Source organism: Rhipicephalus microplus, chromosome 8, assembly GCF_043290135.1.
Source record: "Rhipicephalus microplus isolate Deutch F79 chromosome 8, USDA_Rmic, whole genome shotgun sequence".
Lineage (NCBI taxonomy): Eukaryota > Metazoa > Arthropoda > Arachnida > Ixodida > Ixodidae > Rhipicephalus > Rhipicephalus microplus.
In genome coordinates this window covers 57628120-57650888 of record NC_134707.1, presented here as the reverse complement: position 1 = coordinate 57650888, position 22769 = coordinate 57628120, and the positions used below count along the sequence as shown (strand labels likewise).

General features: G+C 44.2%; 1 protein-coding gene across 4 annotated transcripts in view; it reads left to right on the top strand.

Annotated features, from left to right (window-relative positions):
- The window catches only part of LOC119165449 (uncharacterized), a 61031-nt gene extending 45907 nt beyond the window's left edge, over positions 1–15124 (top strand). For 3 of the 4 annotated variants that reach the window (XM_075871895.1, XM_075871894.1, XM_075871896.1), the window contains 4 exons: positions 3106–3268; positions 4737–4922; positions 8279–8389; positions 14685–15124. In XM_075871895.1, coding sequence (XP_075728010.1) covers positions 3106–3268; positions 4737–4922; positions 8279–8389; positions 14685–14878 — 654 coding nt within the window. In that variant the 3' untranslated portion in view covers positions 14879–15124. The remainder of the gene's footprint in view (positions 1–3105; positions 3269–4736; positions 4923–8278; positions 8390–14684) is intronic. The other variant, XM_075871897.1, reaches the window with a different exon arrangement.
- Positions 15125–22769: the final 7645 nt, after the last annotated feature.

Here is a 22769-nt window from a genome sequence, read left to right as displayed (position 1 = left end):
GAGAGCGCAAAGCACGTGCAACAACTGTTACTTGTTTGTTTTTTCTCGTCTGGGTAAGGTAAGCTCTATTTTCAATAATTTCGTTTAACGTGTGTGTATGGACACCCAAGATGTGCCACACGACATGGTAGCATAGTCCTGAAGCACATTTTTTGTTCAAGCTCCTCGCTTCTGTGACATGTGGAGATCAGTGACATACCTAAAAGTACGCATTTTAGTTGCATTTTAGATAATTCAACTGCAAAATCAGTTACAGATTGCTATTTGAAGTTTCCCGCTATTGCTTCATCATCCAGGCCAAGAGAAACACTGTCATGTTGCTATCTCGCAAAAATATGTTTATGAATCCTGTGCAACTTTTTTTTTTTTCTGCGATCCCGCTTGGGGTATTCCATGCCAAACGTCCCAGCCATTTTGGCGACCATCTCAAATGTATTTGAAAAAAAAAAATTGTGCTGATTTAGTGCATTTAAAACAGTAAAACGGTGGAATATTTCTGACAGAAAAAATTTTTTGGTCACGTAGCTGCCTTCTGAACTTCTTGAAATGCTGTTTCGGTGTTGTTTGTGGAAAAATTTATTTTAAAAGTATCGCTCCTTCTTTCCGTACCAAATTCGAACTACATGTTAAGCAAAAATTTTCGTGTAAAATGTTTGAAGCTCCGTAAAATTAGTGCAGTTTTACTGGCACAGGGGCCTTCAAGAATTTAGCCAAAATGCATTGTGTTTGCATTTTTTTTTTATTGCAATACTGCACTTTGTGTGAATATCTGAGTAGTAAATACTTACTCCACAGAAGGTATACTTTGAAGAAAAGAAATATTTGTAGACCTCTCAAGCTGTCAAAATTGAGGAGAAAAAATTACAAACTTAGCAAAATTGTCGTTTTTGTCCAAATTCAGATGCAATATGCACCCTGTGGTGGTCCAATTGAAACTCATCTTTATACCTAAATCAAGAGCAAATGGGGGACGAGGGTCTTAAAGAAAACTTTATTTATTATCCTACTGTCATGGAAATCGCCATGCATGTGTACCATTCAATGGAGATTTTAAATCTACAAACAATTCAATTATCTCGCTTGGAAAAAAGTAATAACGAATTTTCACATTTCAATTAGGTAATTTTTACAGGCCGTTATGGTAGCTTGCAATAGAAAAAAAGTTAGTTTTCAAAACTGCATGCTTCCTTTAAAAGGTTCATCCCTCAGGCTAAAGCAAAGTAGACGCCAGAGCAGTTATTTCTTTGATCAGAAATAATTTTTAAACTGGGAAGGTAAAAATGAGTTTCCACTAATTAGCTGGTATTTGTTATATAATTACAATTCTATCAAGGTTGAGAGAAAAAGAAAATCTTTAGCCTGTAGTTCAAATGGTGTGGAAAGAAATGGTACCAAGTTTGTTTAGATGTCTTCACAGAAACTTGCTCAAAACTTCTGTAAGGCGCATTCACTTCATAAAAATAACAATGCCAAGGAAATTTTTTTCAGTTTTAAAAACATCTGTAATTTCAAATATTAAGCTTTTAACAAAAAGAAATGGTATTTTTCCATAATATAAAAGCTTTCCAAAACATTTTTTCTACTACAAGTACCTCAAACTTCAATTTTCGAAAGTCGGCACTTTTTACAATTTTGTGCTATTTTAAGACCTTTGTCTTCCCTTAACAGACTTTTCAACTAATAAAAAAAAAATGAAAGAATCGAAGTCAATGAAAAGAAACAAACAATGCAATATCTAGGTTCCGTGCTGTCTTGCGTTTTTTTTTTTTCTTATGCAATTGTAATCTGGATGAAAATAAGACACTAAAGTCATCGATGATACTGTCAAGTAGCACTATAACATGGTTCCATAGACAAGTTAAAAAAAAAAATTCCGAGCAGCGCTGTCTGTGCACATGTACAGGAAACGACCAATGGCCACCATTTTGCATGAGCAGTAAGTGTTCAATTATTATTTGCCCATTTGTGTGCCGTAATTACTCGAATCTAACGCGCACCCTTTTTCTGGTTAAGCCAGTTCATAAATCGCATGCCCGTTAGAATCGAGTACGAAAAAAAAAATGAATACGGTCATTCTATTGCCATCGGCATTTCCAAAATGGCCACCCCCTACGTGCGTCGGCATGGCGCGTCGGCCATTTCTGCCTATGTGTTTCCCATGAGCGGCACTTCGTACATGTACTGAGTAGTTCGTCATCTTGTAGTGCATTAGCATCGACGGCATGGAAGGGCCGACTTTAAAAACTCGACGAGTGCACCACAATGTCGCTTTTAAAAGAAAAGTCAGCGCGTGTGCCGAAACGGACGTAAATCGGGCTGCATCGCGATCGTTCGGAGTTCCCGAAACGTGCGTGCGGGACTGGCGGAAACTAAAGCAGAAGATTGTCGACAGCAAAGATTCACGCAAAGGCTGCAGTGGATCACTGCAGTCGGTTTCCGCAAATCGAAGAGCTGCTCGGCGAGTATGTGATTGAGCAGTGAGCGGCACAGCGGCCAGTGACGACAGAACTGCTTCAAGTGCAGGCTATGCAGTTAGCCTTAGAAAAAGGGCTAATGCAGACCAGTTTAAAGCGAGCAGGTGCTGACTAACTAACTTTATGAAGAGGAAAGGCTTTTCCCTCTAAAGGCGAACGGGCATATGCGAAAAGTTGCCGGAGGAGTACAAAGAAAAGCTTCACAGTTTTCAGAGGTTCGTCCTAAACTTGCGGCACAACAACGGCTACCTGCTTGGGCAAATCAGGAGTGCCGATCAGACGCCTCTTTACTTCGACATGCCTGTCACCACAACCGTCAAGAAGGGGGCGAAGCAAGTTCGCGTGCTGACATCGGGCAATGGTAAAACTACAGTGACGGCAATGCTTTGTTACACGTCAGATGGGCACAAGCTTCCCCCATACCTCAAATTTAAACGGAAGACGCTCCCGAAAGGAGTCGTTTTCCAGAGTGCTGTGATCGTGCGGGCCAACGAGAAAAATAGGTGCGCGCTGCGATCCATGTCTTTCTTTTATTTCGTCGGGGAAACCGGGTGCTCGTTACAATTGAGGCCGCGGTCGAATCGAGTAAATACGGTAATTTACTGTTGGCTTTTTTTTTTTTTTTGCCTAGGCGAAGGGTCCCGGTGTCACGTGGGCGGATGAACAAAATGAAGGGGCAAACGGTCAGCTGGATCTCGCAAGTCTGCTCCACGCTCCTGATTGGCGGCTGGCCACCACAGTGCGAAGGAAGTCTGTTGCTCTGCCGTCCATTAAACTCGACGACTCCTTTGAAGGTGAGGATTTTTGGCTCTGATTAATCCATCTTTTTTTGTTTATTTCTTCAGTGATCTTGATGGAACTGCACAGGGTTGTGCAGTTTTTTCTGCTGATTTCAAGTATTTAATTAGTTTTCCTATAACTCACCTTGTTCCTGAGATAACTCAAGTTCACCCCCTATTGTTTGAGGCCGCCACAGAAAAAAAAAGTGCTTAATTATAAGTGATATTTAGGATATGCCAACATAGACTAATGACTATAGAGTGGATGTATGGAAGAGTTTTCTTGTTTTTAGGCCTTTATTGGTTCTTTTACAGCAAAATGAACTATCTATTTTCAAAAGCTCTTGGAATTGTGCTACAATTTCGATTGGTAATTAATTAAAAAGGCATGTGCTCTAAATTCTGCTCCCATACTTGCATTCTACACACATACAGGTTTCTACTGCAAAAAGAATGATTATTGTACCTGCCCTAGCTGCAGAAATATTGAGGCCTCAAAATTGAATAGTCGTAAATTTACATTTTGAGAAAAATGAAAAAAAAAAAACTGAAAGCTCACAGTTTCTTCAAAAAGCAACGATCATGGTGCGCATGTTTTGCAATCCTCATAAAGGCGCTCATAAATTGGTAGCAGAGCTTTAGACACAGGTGCTGGCAAATTATAAAGAAGCCTCCAAATCGGTTCAGCATTTTTTTTTTTTTTTTTGAAGGTTCTGCATGTTAACAGCAAGAATCTGGACAGTTAGAATGACATTACAAAAAAATTACTACTTCCTGGTGCATGAAAATTCGCAGAGAAATGGAAAAATACTTGTAAAAACCAAATATGTCAATTTAAAAAAATGAATTTTTTTGTAACTTTTTGGTCCCAAAGACCAGTCTGCCCCCTTAAGGCCTTGCTGCCAGGTATCGCAACAGGGCTGTGCATGATCACAATTTATCACAACTATGTTTGAACTGTTAGTGTTGCCATACACGCTTATTTGTTTTATTTTATTGTGATAGGGTTTCATCCACTCAACAAGGTATATCGGGTCGTGTCGCAGTGTTTGGAAACATTGCGATGGTTTCAGAATATTTCTGTTAAGATGACACGCATAACATGAAAAACTGAGCTTGCTTAGTCTAAATCTAAGGTGAGCTTCAGCAATAATGCTGGAAAATTTGACACACTGTATAAAAGCGGACTCGTTTCACAGAGTAGCAGACCGTTGATAACCAATGTTCGTGCTGACTGTTACTGTCATTCGGCGAGTGTTGCTTGTACTTAGATCCTTTCTTGTCCTGGGCCTGAGTTCACCCACTGGGGTTTCTTTCATCTTTACTGTTTTAGTTTTGAATCGTTTGCCATCACAGTGTGTTTAAGACCAGTACAAACTAGCAAATTTTTACCGTAGCAAGTGGTTTAATTAGTTGGAGGCTCTGTTAGGCACTCCTCTCAGTTTGTTTCTATTATTCTTTATTGGCTCTGGCTTTGGATCAGGCTGCACAGGTGACGTGACGTTCGTCCGGTTTCCAAACGGATCCCCGCACCCACGCCGCCACAGGCGTAGCAGGAGCACGGACGTCGCCAGCACATCGGCGAGTCCATCGTGGAGCTCGATGCAGTCGAATGCGGCGAATGAGACGTTCGTCAGCGACACTCCCAAGCTGCGAATGTTCGAGCCAAGTGAGTAGTTGCACTTCTCTATTCTTGTCTTTCAGCGCTCCTCTGAACTTTCTCGATATTACACTCAACTCGGAATGTAATGAAGTTGCATATGACGTCCCTCAACCCGTTCCTCACCGCACACGTGGGTGCAGTGATGGCAAGCTACTTTTTTTTTTGCGAAGGCAACACATCTTTGCAGTGCACTTAGCCGCCTCACTCAGAGGCAGCGTGAATGGCAGCGCATTTGAGTTGTTGCCTAATAAAAGCGTGTGGTAGGCACACAACTGTGATACGTCCCGTGCGGTAATCAGTTCGCTAAAAAATCATTTTATATATGGTGGTGTTTACAACCCAACACCATCAGCACACTGCGCTGTCATAGTACAGTGAAATCTCTGTAAAACGAACCCAACATTAACGAACTTTTAAAAAAGTACCATACTTTTCAGAATAACGAGTGTTAATTTAGTTCTGCGTTATATTAACAACGCCTCAGTACTAAGAGCTTATGTTCTGAAATCCATCGCAACCACCGGAGCGATACGCAAGCAGACGACAAAGCGAACGGATGCCTTGCTTCTCGGAAGACGCGCGACGGTGTGGAGGGAAAAAAAGGCCGACTTTCTTTTCTTTCTTTTTGTTGAAACGCCGACGCTGCAGGTTTACAAAGCGAGCGCAAAGGCGAGGGCAACACGGGAGGGCAAGGTCAGCGAGGCAGATTGGGAGTTGCGCAACAGGAAGCATGGGCGCGGGAAACCTGAGACAGCGAGAGAGCAGAAAACGAAGTGCGACAAATTTTCTTTTTTACCATTTTTTTTTCTTCGAAAGAAGCGATGACAGCGGTGGTTCTTCGGGTTTTTCTTTGGAGGCCTTGTTTCTTCAGTCGTGTTCATCTCTTTTCGGTGATTACTTATCGCGTTCGCAAAGCAAGTCGGCGTTCGCGCTGCGGTGATACTACAAATGAGTTCATCTCTGCTTGCGACGATGAAGCGGAAGCAGTGTTCGCTAAGCGAGACAATGGATATTCTTCGGCAACTGGAAGGAAAAAAGCAGGCTGTTGTGACCAAAGAACCGAATCGCACCACAGAAATGTGGATGAGCTGAAAGCCTTCGCGCTGCAAAGATTGTGCTGCTCGCGCCAAGAGAAAAAAAAATACAGACTTCTTTGAAGTAAACGTGCATTTTATTGTTTACTTGTGCATTTGTTTTTTTTTTTTCGTGAAAAACGAGTTCAAGGACCCATCGTTGTAAAGGTAAGTTGTTTTGGTCGGTTGGTTGCGAAACTTTATTGTGGTCCTGCAAGGCACGCGTCAGCGCGCAGCGGGCGACTCCCACATCGCTGAAAAATAAGTATTTATGGTTAATTTTCGAGCATTCACTATAGCGACCTTTTCCGCGGTCCCCTGAAGTTTGTTATACCGAGATTTCACTGTAGGCAGTTATAGTTTATGGTTAACGTGATAGTGGAGTTTAAGGGAATGGTGTTACCATGCAGCAAATGTTCGTTGTGGACAGCGTCTTATAGTTTAGCGGGCTAGCGTTTACGTGGTTTACGGGCCCCAGCTAAGACGGATGGTTAATAAGTTAAAGACAGTGAAAAGGAATTTTAAATATAACGAGAATGTTTGCCTATGCCACAGTGTGAAGCGTTGTTAAAAGTTTATTTGACTAATAATAGAAGCAAATAAATATGAACCAAAAATCATGTTGCCAATTTGTTTACATCGATCTTGTAGTTAGGCCGAGACATGTTCGAACTGGAAAGCTATCTCATAAACTATGCCAACTTATCCATAATACTGTCGTTGGAGCTAACTGAAGGCAAGCGAAGCCACTTTAAACAGTCGTTTGCTGCGAACAAGGTGAATCTTTTAACAACTACGCCAAAATCGCTTCGAAGCAGGCGTTCGAGAGTGCCACCATGTTTATGTACACTACGTATGCGTACGCTACCACGGTATTGATAAATCTGAAAAATACCGCGCGTACGGTAAGCGATACGGGTAACGCACGTATCTGCGCATGCGCACTTCTATTTCGGTATCACGGTACGCCCGGTATACTATAACTGTCTAGTGACTCCTTCGGGTTTTAAGTCTGCCTCAGCCCATAGCATACACTTTGTACGCTGCTATGGCCACTAACTGATAATCTTGTGAAAGTGCTCGAAGCTATGAGATGAGTGGTACGGCAGAGGCATGGGCTTCACTTAAATGCCACTTTGGATCTGCAGTTAGGGCGGAAATTTTGAAAAATTTTACGCTGTGAAATCCTATCACAACAAATTTTCAGCGTCTAACATTTTGGGCGTTTTTTTTTTTTTTTTCGCGCTTGTTTCGTTTCCTGCGATTCTGCAGCTCGACATCAATGAGGCTTGTGAAAGTGTTGTGAAAGCAAGTTAATATTCAGGCATGTCCAAATTAGCAACGGTTGACTACTAATGTATATTCATAGCACTTTACCAATGACTAGACTATTCATCATTCACATTGTTGTGATCGATAATGTGTTTTATGTGTGTTCGTTGTATCAAGGTCAGTGTGCATTGTTGTTATGGCGCAGATTAATGGGCATAAAAAATCTGGGTCACAGGCAACCTGATTTTCTACTAAGCACAATGAACTCTGCAGGTAACGCCTATTTGACGCATTGAGCATGTGCCGTAGAGACGCTTTTAAAGGCTGCACCATTACGTGGCAACCCATAGCCGTAAACTTAAATCGTTGAGTTAGCAGGCAAACTCAGCCCTCTTTTAGGTGAAAATGGTTGAGGCCCGTGTGCTTGCATTTAGGTGCATGTTTAGAAACCCCAGGTGGTTGAAACTTTCAAAGCCCTCCAGTAGGTGTAACCCCCAAACCCCCAAACCGACAATAACCCCAAACCGACAATATCATCATGTACATAATATTGTCGGTTTGGGGGTTAAACCATAACAATCATTGTCAAACCTCATAACAATGTTCCATCTTACATGAAAAGTTCGTTATAACAGAAAATTTATTATAAAAGTGTATTAGGACTGTATCTATTGCAAGACTATTCTTCATTTACTTTGTTACAATCAATATTTTGTTACACAGTCAAACCCTTTTTTATAAGAGACAAATGGGTATAATAGACTTTAGTATGCCTACAGTAAAATATGGGGGATATGAAAATGCATACGAGGTCCCCTGCTTATAAGACATCTTGTATAAAAGACAAGAATTGCTGCCTGGAGCATGCCTCTTATAAAGGGGTTTAACTGTATCCGGGTTCGTTATATTGAGATTTGAGTGTAATAGTGTGAGCTGGACCCCCTCTCGTTACATTCCGTGTTGCAGCACTATGTTGTCACAGCGGCAATAAAGCATCGCACTTTTGCTCTCTTCCAGTCTCGTCTCCGCAGGCGTCCACGTCGAAGGCCGCACCGCAATCACGGAAGTTTGCAAAGTACCGCCCATCTATTGGGCACAAAGAGAACTCGGCACCGCGATCCATCTTTGGTGAGTCTGGTTGCATTTTCAGGGCAGCGCGGCATAATGTTGATAGCACTGATTGACATTGACGTACACTCAGACCTCCTTCTTATAATGAAGTTGCATGTTACACGAAAATAAGTTCGTTATATTCAAAAATTTGTTATATCTAACACTATATCTATTGTAATTATTTTTCATCTACTGCATTATAACCAATATTTCGTCATATCCAGTTCGCTATATCGAGTCTCCTGTGCACTTGAATTTTGTACTGCTGGTCCTCTTCGGTGTCTCTACAGCTGTGGCAAGAAATATGCACATTGTACTGCAGTTCAGCATCGGGAAGAGGCACATCAGAAACTTAAGAAGCACTTCTTTGCGTACTGCAAGCACTTTTGCCGTCCATCCGAGCCGCTTACGTCTGGGTGCTCTCGTAATCACCCCTTAACTTTTCGTGTACCGAAATTAGTATGGGATGGTAAGATACATGAGTTGGTTTTGAGTGACTAGAAATTCGTTAAACAAAATGGCTGCTTTAGTTCAACAAGTGCCTCTGCTAAGTTCGGTTTGTAGTTGAAATCTGCACTTCAGTTCAACTCTCCGTTAGTAGACTCCTGTTAATGGAGTGTATCGTCTTGGTTCCTTAATGTTCCTTTTTTTATCTAGCTAGTCTATGTACATCTGTACGAGTACAAGCTTTTCATGAGTAGGAATGCATGTAACATGCCGTGTGCTTTTAACCGAAAGAGAACTTCAGCTAAGTAGTGATTCCCAACTCGATTACATTTTCCCGCTCAAAAGTGCACTGTTTAGTTATTTGAATTTTTGCTCGTTTACATAGTGTTCCTGCATAAAGAGGCATTTCAGGAACGACTTGGTAACAACAAGTTTGGCACACATGTATCGGGTGTGGTACGTGCCATCATGGCCAGCAGTATGCCTGATCTGTTCTAGTGCAATGAATTTTCATCGTTTTGACCCTGACATGATTTGCCAAATCATTGCATTATTTGGTTAGGCAAATTTGGGGGCGAATTTGACAGTGCTTGCTCCAATGTAAATATGTCCCTGAATCCAATGTGCTACGTTGTTCTGTGGATTTAAAGTACAAACTTAAAAGGTAAAGGCAGTATTGATAAGCTTATGAGAATATTTGAATGCTTCGAGTATCTGAGAACGAATACTGCGGTATTTGAATTCGCCTCGAATTATATTTAAGTTATTGAAACTATCGAATCAATCGAAAAGACAGAATAGAGATGCACATTAATCCGCATGTAACATTTTGTACAGCTGGTTTCACGGCAGTGGAAGGGTATGGATCCGCAAAAGCACCTAACCAAGTGCATATTAATTCGCATGTAATCGTCTCCGTAAAAGTGGTTTCACTGCAGCAAAGAGGTGCTAAGCCGTGAGAACGCGTACTTGACGGAAATCTGCACTGCCGCGAAGCCCCATTTCAAGGTTAAACAAAGTATAGCAAGTTTTAAAACGTAACATATTTTATAGGCTATCACTTGAAATCTACTGCAAGTCAGATCCAGCCAAAATTCAAAGTTGCGTCTACTTCCTTTGATGTAAAAACATAGTATTTGCACAGGCCTCGTTGTAATGTTTGAAAAATATTGTGCTGGTTAGTTAGGTCCGGAAAAATATGCCCATTTTTCTTTGTAATATGCGATATGTGTGCTATTCAAATTCGATTCAAAATTACTCGAGCGAAATCACTTCTCACTTCGAACCTAAAATTCGATTTTGGCACAAGCCTAAATATTGGGTATTTTAAACTTAATAAAAATAAGATGCTCTTGCAATATTGTAACTGAACAATGCGGGTGCGTGCCGTTTATTTTTAACGCCTCTAATGCATATTCTTGTGCATTCATTGGCAGTCAGGATACGAACAGGTTAGCACTCAAACAAGTTCTCTGGTTCCTGTTTTTGCCGGAACTCATATTGTTAGTTTTTTTCTTTTTGACAAGCTTGTGTGCAGTCGAATCTTTAACAACCGTATATAGTTACTAGTGTGAGATTGTTATCTGGAGTTTTCATTTGCAAAAGCTGTTGTAATATGTTAAACGTGCTACATTTGTGCATGACTCTACATTTCACAATTACCTGCTTTGAGATGTCCTACATGACTAGTGCCCCCTACGGAGCGGTAGTGTATTTTTAAGCCTTTAAGGTGAAACCCCTGGCAGCTTCTATGGAGTGGTGGTAGCTTCTAGACCACAGTCCAAGAAGTCCAATTCAATGGTGGAAAACCTGCGCCAACTGCAAATGACTGCGCCATACTGCTTCAAAAGGGTCTTTTTTTTTTTTGTCTTATTTGTGCCATTGCTGCGCTACTAGGTGGTTTTGGAACCGAATGTTATGTTGACAGCACGCATCGTGAGCGGATATTACGTGAAGGTTGCCACCTTGTACACCTGCGCTGCTGTATTTGCACCGCTGCAAAAGCACGTAATCGGGCGCCAATCAATTATTCTGACTTCCGCGCAATTACAGCGGTGCCTTTTCTCGTAACCATTGGGAAAGAACAAAGGCGATGTGGCGACTTACGAAAGGTACGCTAGTATGACTGATCGCTTACAACATGCGTGTACGGCGTTGCTCCGCTTTAAGCCTACTGCACGCTTTTAATAACTGGCGACTACCTGAGAGCGCTTAGGCGTCGATCGCTGCCACCTCAATCATTGTGCGGTACCGTGTTCAGCGTGTACCGCATTGCAGAAATTACAGCGGCTCGCTGTTGCGGAATTGAGCATTGTGGATTGCGGGCACCGAGGCAGCAAGCGTAGCTCACGCTTTTATGAGGCGACAGCCCAAGTGCACCTCCATACGCTGCCAGGACTACTAGAGCATAGCTCGCAGAAAGCTCGCATCATCGTGTTAGCGCACCATGCTTCTCGCCTCATGTGTGCTCGGTGTGAAGTGGAGTGGGCGCAAGCGGCTCGGCTCGGTGTGTACACCAAGTAGGCGAAGCGCTGCATGCAACTAGCCAGTAGACGATCGGCTCCTCGCAACCGTACCGCGTCTAAAAAAAATTGCCTGTGTTCGCTAAGTAGCAGATCGCGGTACACATTTATCGCGGACAGCCAATTATGTCTTTTTCTTTGCAATGTCAGTCACTGTGCTGGCTGCATGCGCCCGACGTGCGAACTTCGCAGTATTTTAGAAATTATCTTTGGTGTCGCTTTGGTGTCACAATCGTGCGAGTATGTATGGCAAACGTTTCTGAACATTGGCAAAAGGAAATAAATGGCATCGTGGGGGCCACTTTAGGCAATAGGTAGTTTTCAAATAGCGTACGCTAAGTTAGTGGGCGTGGCAGGCGTAGCAATAGCGTTTGTCTTCCTAAACCGCAAAGGGGCTTTGCAAGCCTTGCGAGTTGCAGGCTATTTCGGATTGGTTTGCGGACAGACCCCAAACGCTTACTGCGGTTGACGTTATGACACATGTACAGTGGCAGCGACCAAAATGCAATGTTTTGCGGTACGCTATACAAATACTAGGTAATAGTGCACAGATAGGTAATAGTGCTCTTCAGGTTGTAAAAGGTGTTTACTTAGAACAGGCAATAACCGCAGAGCCGAACCATGAGATGGAAGTAACTAGAAGAATAAGAATGGGGTGGAGCACGTTTAACAAGCACTCTCAATCATGGACTGTTAGATTACCTCTATCCCTCAAGAAGATATATAACAGCTGCGTCTTGCCGGTACTTAACTATGGAGCAGAAACCTGAAGACTTACAAAGAGGGTTCAGCCTAAATTGAGGACAACGCTGTGAGCAATGGAAAAGAAAATGGTAGGTGTAACCTCAAGGGACAAGAAGAGAGCTGAGTGGGTCAGGAAACAAACCGGGGTTAAGGATATCATAATTGAAATCAAGAAGAGGAAATGGACATATGCCGGGCATGTAGCGCGTAGGCAGGATAACTACTGGTCATTAAGGGTAAATAACTGGATTACCAGAGAAGGTAAGCGGGTTAGGGCAGCAGCAAGCACAGGACCGAGTTGACTGGCTCACCATGGGAGAGGCCTTAGTCCTGCAGTGGACGCAGTCAGGCTTATGATGACGATGATTCAAAAACTCCCGAATACTTGCTTTGGCACTGTATTTATTTGTTTTTTAGAAGTGACGGCACACGTAAAGAATTGCAAATCAGTACTTATAGGCGTGGGTGGGGGGGCTGCCACAAATTTCCACTTCCCCTTACCTCGAAGGGGAACCCTGCACACAATTATGTACGGTTATGCACGTGGTTATGTACACCCACGCTTAGTGCATAGTTAGCTGTGTTTCCTGCAGGTTGTCTGCATGTATGTACATGTTAATGAGGTTTTACTGTAACGAGCTTTGAATATGTGTGTTTGCATGTGCGCACTGCTATAAACTTCATGGTATGGCTTGCTTGTTGGAGCAATATCCTTAACTACCCTGTGTCAGTGCTTCTGTACAGAATCCTACTTTTGTTTACTTTTGTGCTTATCTCGTGCACTTGCTGCTTCTGTATTAATGATTACGTAAAGCGAGCGAACAATAAATTAAATTAAAACTAACTTTTCTTCCTCTGTGTGTGTCATGGAAAGCCCGTGCGTACACCAAACACAGAGGTAGCTGCTCTGAAATGCTGGAATGCGTTCTCACCACTGCGAATTGCCTGTTCTCTGAGAAAAATATCCATACTAAAATAATCGAGTTTTCTCTTTTTAACTGGACTAAGGATTTATATTTTGCATTTTTTTTCTCACCCCAAACACTGCATTTGGTCTGTCCCGAAACTATTGTGGTAAGTATTTACTCTTTAATGTTTGGCTGGTGTTCTTGACATCTTTGCAAGTGGCTCTCAAAGCTGCCATGGAATGTTTTGTTGCCGTTGTGTGGCTGTCAAGCATCACAGCCGTGGTTGGCTACACATTTCCTTACAGGCTATTTGGATGAGACCGTGATGACAAAATATTTGCGGATGGCATATGTAATAAGAAGTTCAATAACATCCTCCCCCTTCAGGGGCGAGCTTTTGTTTGTGAAAGTGTGTCATATTTGCACAACCTTATTTCAAGGCACGTATCCTTTCGCGAGAAATAGGCCTGCATTATTTTTATATCATTGATACTAATTAGCAGGCAGTTAAAGATTTGTTTATTTTGGAGCAGCCAGAATGGACTCTCCAGGTCAAAATACAGGCAATTTGTTATTGGCTTTATCTATTTCTGTCATGACTTCCAGGGCAGGAGGTTTTGAACAGCTCGTCTAACGCGGTAGTGTCTTGCAACAATATGTGCCGCAGTGAAGCTAAATCAGTGCTACTTCTCCAATAAGCAATTATATCGGGCCAGTTGATATGAATCCACCTTGGTAGGAAGTGCAGCAACTTATACGCACATATATATACTTTTACACTTATATAACTTACACTTGTCCAGTCTGGGAACACTTAAATCTGGTTTCTAGCCAGTGTCTCACAAGCCTTCGCGTTTGATGTGTATGATTGCACACACGTTAGCCCTCCTGTAGAAATAAAAGCATATCAATACTTGCGTGAAACATGCATGCACCCTTCGACATAATTTTTATCACTAAAAAGTTGCACCAAGATTACGAAAGCAGCCGTTTCGCGCGACTTTCAACAGATGCTGTCAGTTTGAAGCGTGGGAGTACGATTGATGCTCCAGCTGCAGAAATGCGACAGCATCAGCTAATTCGTGTAGTCGCCTCCTGCCTCGCCAAAAAACGCTCGCAATCAGACAGTCAACTTGTGGCCGGCATCCAGCCACTGTATTTGAGGGTAGCTTTCTAAAGAGTATGACAGTTACAAATTACGAAAGTTACTTTTATGTCGGGCAGTAGCCATCCCTAAGAGGTCCCTGGCGTCGAGGCTACGCATTCATTCTGAAATTGAACAGGAATGTTTCGGAAACGCTTTCGGAAGAAAAGTTCCTTTTCATCGAATGCATTGGTTCACCCATATGACGGCAAGCGTGACAATACAAACGAATGACATTTGCTGTAATTGACATTAGGTTTACCGTGTGACACGGGTGTTACATACGTCCTAATTGAACGTCCCTGTACTGTTGCACAGGCGGAAGTATTTTAGCCAATGATACGCGTGTCTATTAACCTTGCTCTTCTTCTTGGAGATGGTCTCCTGTGCTGAACCTTAAGAGACCGAATTTTCCAATAAGCTGTTATCATCATTTCATTGTTCAGTATCTATCACCATGTGCCCAGTGCAGCATAGCTTCAGCTGCTTTTGCACCATTGAAAACCAAACAAAGTAACTAAGAGATGCCCATCTCTCATTTTCAGTGGCACCAGGCAGCATAAGAAGCGGTGCTCAGTCCGTGAGAAGAACAATGCGGAAAAGCATGAGCACCTCGAGTCTGCCACAGTCGATATCAGCAGCGACTCCAACTTCCCGGACTGCTTTCCTGGTGGCAAACCGGCCCCAGCAGCCGGCCAATCGGTTTCGCCTGCACCAAACGAACAGGCGCAACCCATGAAGAATGCGCCTGGGCGTTTGGTTGACGAGCCGGTTGCCGCTCCCGTGTGGCATGGCCTGCACTGTGGAAGCGGTCGGAACTGTGACATCTTTTTAAAACGCTTTTTGGTGCCCTGACGCTTGGAAATATTCAGCTGAAAACGCAGTGAAGGTGTTCAGAGAAGCCAGAACGTTTCCACTGACGACCACTGCTAGTGTCGCGACACACGTCTTCAAAGACTAGCGACCTTTCTGAGGCTTTGAAAAGGGACACTTTTGTGCCGTCTGCGCTTGAGTTTTAACGTGCTTGTGGCGACAGACTGGTCCGGTCTCCAGTCTCCACCCCCCCCCTTTTTTTTTCCAGGTGCTGTGTTATTGTGGGCAGCACGAGGACTGGCTGCGAGGCCATCTCTTAACTGTTGCATGCTTGAGTTCACATAACGCGTAGTGCTTCCCAGGCCACTTTCGGAATAGTGCCTTCCCGCTTTTATTTGCAGTTTTGGCGCTGCGGACTCTTGTCCCGCCTAGGCTCCAATTGTTAGCATCTTGGACACATTCCCCAGCTGGCCCCATTATTTATATGCATATATATATTTTTTCGCTTTCGTGCTTAGTAAGCTAAGCGTAACAACTGTTGTATTTTGGAATGGCACGGGATACATTTTTTTTAGCTCTGGGCGCGAAATTTGCTTTTAGCGTTGTGCCGTTTTTAGCCTTGACGACGCAGTGATTGCACTGTTGTTTGAAGTGGTTCCTAATGCAAAGCAGCCTTACAAGTGTGACCAGTCCCATGAAAATGTTTGTCTCTCGTTCTGAGCATTCAGATGCATGGAATGTTGTACTCTCCTGACCATCTGGATGAAGAGTGGTATTGTCATGACGCAGTAGCCACTATATGCAGCCGTATAGTATGTTTGCATCTGCATGTATTTGGAAAGAATGAACTGCCACCTGTTTGTCCCCTTATTCTTGTGTCGAGCAGTAGAGACACTTGCAGCGCTGATGGAGGAACACGCCGAGAATAACAGGGTTGCCGATGTCTGGGGGTGGAACAGCTGTGCTATTTGTGCCATTGTGCGCCAAACTTGTGTATCTGCGCTGAGCTGCTCCTGCTGCGCCAAACTTCCTTATCAGCGCTGTACTGGGCCGTAACACTGCAATTTAGCGGCAAGGTGCGAAAGCCATCAAGCGCCGTGCCCGGAGAAGTGTCTGAAGCATAGTCTGTTTATTTAATCGGAGGGTTATTGTTTCGGTTTCGTAAAGGCTCGCTCCAGCAGCAGCCGTGAACTTTGATTCTAAGGGCCCGGTCTTGATCGCTATGTGCCTGCAATCACGGCGGGCATTAGTGCGAATGAATTGTGAACCCTTCTACATGCGAAAAGACTGCGAGAAGAGCCTCTCTTTCTGGCGCGGCTGTATTATTTCACACCAGCATTTTCTAGAGTTACACGATACCATATTTAAAAGAGTTAGCTGCCAGCCTGACCATTTGTTGCTGGTGCGTTCATCGGTTCACCCTTCTGCTGAAGTTTCTTTTACAACTTGGTGGCAGCATTGAGAAAAAGAAAGAAATGATCGCAGTAATGGTGCTCAAAAGAAGCGGGTTTGGTGTCCTGTTCCTGGAACAGCCTGGCAAAGACAGGTGCACATCACTGCTCATTGAGGGCATGTGCATATTCTCGTTCATTTGGCCGCTGTGCTTCGTGCTTGCCAACTCGGTGGTTTGACACTTGTGCGTTCTGGTTAAAAAAGAAAATGGTGTCTGTGCATAACAAAAAAGAAAAGCAGCTGATCCCTCTCTCTGGGAATCGGTATTGTAACACGAAAGTGAAACGTGTATGCACAGAAGTAGTTTAGCGTTTATTGTTCACTGTTTAGACGCAAGGGCAAAGGAATGAATGCTACACCAACAAATTGCAAAGTGACGCGAAGAATTGCAAGCTCCTAGAAAGTTGCAGCGCGTACTTAAGCAGAAAACATGCACGAAACGGGCGTGCACAGGACGGGCACGGACTGAGAGCTGTCACGGCTCGACACTTAAAGTGCGCTGTTCAAACAAAAGCGCACGAAACAAACTCGCAAGTATACAGAGGACGAATGCCAACTTTCAAAAATCCTTACTTGGTGTATGAACAGCGTGCTTCTTTCGTAAGCGTGGCAGCGAGCGGAGTGACTGTGCGTTCGTGCTCTGCTGAATCAAACATCTGATAAGTGCATGCGCAGGAGAGACAATCTTGAGGAGGCGGCGCTCATCAAGAGGTGAAAAGCATGGAGGAAGGAGGCAACAACCTTCAGAGCGTTCTCAATGCAAGCTCGTGGCGCCATCTTGCTACTGATGATGAAAACGCACTGAAGTTGGGAAGCTCTGAGGACTACCAAATGGTACATGGCGTATATTAATTGCTTGCTGTTGACACTCTTGACGATGTACGTTCCGTGGCTTAGTGGTATGCACTGCAGAGTGATAGGTTGCTGGTTTGATGCCCTGCAACAGAACTTTTCTTCCTAGCTTTTTTTTCATTGCCATTTGTTAGTATATATTTTATTAAGTCATATTTATGACAGATATGTCGGTGCAGCTGTGGTGGACCCCGGCATAACACTTTTTGAGCATGGTCAGGAAATGCTGCCGATTGGTAGTAGAGGCTCTCAAGAACACGCGAGCCAAATATTATAGCGCTGCACGCGGCCTGGAATTCACAAAAAGTTATGAAAGTCAGCTAAAGGTTGCTTCCTCTTCTCTTGACAAACGATGGAAGGTGCTTTAAAATCACTCGTAGAAAGCCATCTATTAGCCATTGGATGAATTGAACATGTCGCACTCAGTCATTACAGAAATCGCCGCGGGAGGCCGCAACTTGCCCACGTGTGCGATCACACTGAAAAAGCCGCACAGTAGAAGAAAGAAAAGAGTTCTCAAGGTCACGAGGCGTGACGTATTTTCTTTGCTTCCTGCCATCCCTCCCTGCTCAGTTTCCAGTGCTTTCGTCGGGACGGGAGAACAGAAAATGCGATAGCAGCATGCGACAAATCTTTGTAACTCCGCTCGTACTAGACGGATTCCTTTTTTTTTTTTTTTTTGCAGCGTTGAGTTTGTGAGGCAATAAGCTCTTCTAGTGAACTCATTCCATGGTTACTTGAAAAAGTGTTTCAGGGCCCCTCTAAAAGTCGCAGTTTCACCGCAAGGGCGAAACAAGGAATGTGATAGCAGCGAATTGTAATGCTGTATGAAATGAGGCTGGCAGATCAACTTTTTTGGATCAGATTGGATCCGATGTGACATAACTGTACAAAACGCTGGTGTACTAGAATACGGCCACTTCAAGTGCTGCACATAGAAGTGTATGTGAGCCGCCCTCTGGTGGCCGCCGAGCTAGCATGCTTGCCAGTGATCACAATCACGAGTTGTTGCTTGAGCGATCCCCTTCCCTTCGACTGCAGGCCTCCTGGGTGGGGGATGTTATCGCACGCTCCCTCCAAGCGACGGAGATGGGCTGCACCGTTTGGTCTCGGCTTTAGCCGCGTTTGTCCCCCCCTCTCCCCTTGGCTGGAATGAAAACTCGTCCCACATCGGTTTTCCTTGTCCCAGAATAACTGCAATAGTTGCAGAGACTCTTGTGGTGGAATGCTTGCAGAGCTTTCTTTTTTTTGTACATATTTTTGAAGGCCATGCATGCAAGTGCTGAACTATACAAGACCTTCGTCGTACAACTGACCATGTATGAGAAGTCTGACAGCAATGCTCACTTTTATGTCGCAGGTTTCCACTAAGGCTATGATGTTTTGCCTTCTTTTAATTCTGCTTGTTTTAAAGCGGAAGAGAACGGCCACTGCCTTCAATACTCTGCAAGCTTTTGTAGAGTTGCCGGGACATGCTAAACAGAGCCCTGCGAGACCACTGAGCCATTGTTCAAATGTGTGTCCTTCCAGGTGGCTGTCCTGTTGAGATTTGTAGCATGAACGCATAGTGATGGTTGCCTTGTTTGCACCAGTTGTGTGTAAATGAAGCTAGTATGATGCTGCCCTGACGCTGCTGGTCAAAGATTTCATGTTTGCTTTTGGAACACAACATATTGTCACTGTTGCAAAGGGCTGCCTTGTTTGCAGCAATGCATCTTCTATTTTTGTCAATTTTAAAATCTATTAAAACATTATGGTGTCTTGTAACTCATGCTGTTATGTTGTTAAGGTGTTAAGCAATGCTTTGCATCTTGTCTTGGCTTGTGGATATATCTCTTGCCTCTGGATTTACTTTGAACTCTACAGTAACTTAACTGACGTGGCAGCTGCACTCAATAAAGGGGCTGCTTGCGAAACTTTGACGGTACCCCTTTAGCGGGAGCTCTGCTTATATGCTTGTCCAGAGACTTCAATCAATATCGTTGGTGTGCCCTCCTGTTGGTGAACTTCAAACCAAAATCTTTGTGAGCTGTGCACCATTGCTGAAAATGAATTGAGAATATTGAGTCTCTCAAATGATGTGGTTGCATCGCACTATTTTCAGGCAGGTAGTTTCATGACCAAAGAAATAGCTACTTGGAGCTGGTAGAATGGATAGACAATGCAGTGAGCTTGGGACAGTTCTTGGACTTCTACTCTGGGAACCAAGTTGAATGTAAATTCTCTATATGTGTAACATGCTCATGCGAACTCATGTGTGTAAATTTACCCTGTATCTTGCAATAAAATGGCAGCAGAACCAATGTGCCCCATGATGTCTACACAAGGCTAAGCCCCTTCTTATGACTCTTTCACTCAATGAGGCACGTTTGTAAAATTCGTCTGCGATGACACACCTCCTCACGTGTTTTAGTGTTCCGCACTTGCTTGCGTTCTCTGCTGTGTGCGAAATTGTAAGGTGCGTTTTATCATAGGTGAACGTTTGAGTGCAGTGTCCAACGGGCAGTGGACGATGTGGATTACGTTTAACGCAGAGTCCTTTCGTCGGTACCTGCGGAAACAATGTGCTGCACAAGGATGCAGTAGCAGCAAACGTATGGCTGGTGACCCATGTCTTCCAGATATAAAACAAGGGCAATGGTTCGAAGTACTGTATACCTGAATACAGTATTACAAACCATTGCCCCTGTTTCTTATCTGGAAGACATGGGGCACTAGGCCTATGTTTGCTGCTACTGCATCCTTGCACAGCACATAGTTTCCGCAGGTACCGACGAAGAATACTGTATTCCGAACCATTGCCCTTGTTTCTTATCTGGAAGACATGGGGCACCAGGCTTAAGTTTGCTGCTACTGCATCCTTGCACAGCACATCGTTTTCGATGTTACCGAAGAAAGCTCTCGGCGTTAAATGTAATCCACATCGTCTGCTGCCCGTTGGACTCTGCACTAAAGACGTTCAAGGCGCTGGACTTCCATGCAACGGTATTCCTGCAGCCCTGTTTCTTTCCTGAGCATGCAGTGCCTACTATTAGCGTTATCGTTGAGAAGATTGCCAAGTCGTCTATCACACAGCAATTCGCATAGGTAGCGGTAATTTATCCAAGCATAATGCAAAAAAAAACTACTGCCCACAGATTTTTCTGTGCTTATTACAATTTTGTGCAGTCTAATAAATTTGATTTATTGTGACCATTGAATAAAACTGATATGTCATATTTTGGCGTGACTGGGCGTCATTTCATCCTGTTGCAACTGAAGAACACAAGCATTGTGCATGCTAAAGAACCAGTTGGTTGCTTTAATCCATCGGCGCAAGATGCCAAGAAAGCCGAATACAACTTCGATGAACACATTCCATTGTAAATCAGAGGCAAAGTGAGAGGCAGTACTCCTAAACATCACTATCTAGTCACGAGTCGGTATTAGGGTAGCTGACGTTTACTTGACACCCATTCGTAGAGGACTCGCCGGCGATCGCCTCAGCGCGAGTCCTTCGATCAGGGGCATTTTCGTCTCAAATTAACGCGAGATAAAATTTCGCGCTAGCGCATAGAAAATGACGTCGCTTGTTTACCAGCTATCGCGTCACTTCCGCTTTATTTTTGTTCCACCGAAAGCGTTTCCTCCCCACATAGATGGCGCTAAGCCCCCATGAGCAGCTGATCAACCTCCACTTTCTGAGCGTATGGGCTTCTACGGAGCCTTCGCTACCAGCTGTATCTACCTTGTACGGAGTTTCACGCCGTTACTGCATGATAGCTCGTTGCGGAGCACGCGCCCGTGTTCTCGCAAAGCGAGCGCTCAACTTTCCCGAGAGGGGTGTATCCCGACCTGGCGTCCGGCAGTACACGAAGTATGTCTGCGTGGAAAAAGATTACTTCAGCCGTCTCTTAGTTGGACGGTAAGGCCTAACTAAGTTTGCGTGGTCGCACGTTCAAGTAACGCTCTCTCCTGCCATCTATGCACTACTGGTCACAGGACAAGAGGGCATCATGCATGGCATCATGGCTACGCAGGCTAAATATCGCTGGTCGTTGGCGATCTTGCAGCTTCGCTTGTGGGCAAGCAGCATTACCAAAGGTATCAGCGCTTTTGTGCGTGTCTGAGAGTCTGGCTGCTCCATAACTCGCTACGCGTCGAGCTGCACCTTTTCACACAGCAGGTGTCTCGAACACGCGCGCCGCACGTGGCTGTCCTTTGTAGCTTTGTAGGCCCATACCCCACCGTTGCCGCCGTCGAAGCTCCCTGCGCCGGGAAAGCGCGCCGGGCAAAACAACAGGTGCGCGCTCCCGGCAGATGGCTCTCGCCGAGCAGCGCGCGCTGCGCACTCCCCGTTCATGAAAAGCCGGAAGCAAGATCAGGCGCGTAGTCGTTTGCGTCCCATTTCTAAGGAGCTTCGCTAATCGGTTGTATTCTTGCATACTGCTGTGGTTTTTTAATAAGTATGTTGGTGAGCTGTACTGGTATTATTGGTCTAAAACATTGTTTTTGTGAAGCACACGAAGTGGCCATCATGTGGTGAAGCATAAGCGTGATTTACAAAAAAATCTATATTTCAGAACACCGCCTGGCCTGCGCGGAACGCTTAGCACTGTCACAGCGAAAGCTGGAAGAGTGGCCCTTGAGAGCCTTTCTTAATGATGATGATGATGCTCTTTGGAACATTAGCACCTATCCACTCAGGGGGATCGGCCAATAGTCGGGCGGATACGCATACTATACATATACTATTCGATACATATACATACTGAATTTATGATTAATATTTAGTAAGAGCTAAAATAATTTTGAGATTAATTTTTTTAATGTAACAATAATTAGGAGGTCCGTTCGATTTACCTGCACTGCCTAAACTGATACACGCAGTGCAGCACTCGACCGTTCGTTCATGTAGTGCTAGGTGGCGCTCTCAAAACTAGGCCGTTCGTTTAAAAAAGTGCAGGTGTCGTGCATGGCCAGTTCGGACAAAACCCTGCACTCGGTTTGGAGGTAGTGCAGCTCAAGTACAAGCAGTGGCGCTGTTGCTGCCAGCGTATACAAAACGAATTATGTGCATCTGTAAGAGGCGTTGTCGCATGGTTGTCGCCGATATTGAATGAAGACGTGAACCACGTTGTAGGAAATGGGAGTTTGGTGACTCCGTCGGCTTTCTGATATCCACATGTCGGCCACCTATGTATCATGTAGCGTTTTTAGGCCCCATGCCGTCACTTGCTAGAAAACCGGCTTTGCTGCATTCCTCCTCATGTCTAACTGCAAGCAACCCACATTCCGCACTTATGCTGTTGAGCGAATCCAAGATTGGCTCGACGCTGCTCTTTACGGTCGACAGTGGTTGCTTAGAAGTGTGGCAGCTTGGGCTAGTTGGTATGGCATGACGATAGTTATAGCGCGAAAACAAAACCGCGACACAGAGACGAGAAGGACACGTGTCCTTCCTTCGTGTCTTTCGTGTCCTTCTTGTCTCTGAGTCGTCGTTTTGTTCTCGCGCTATAACTATCGTCGACAGT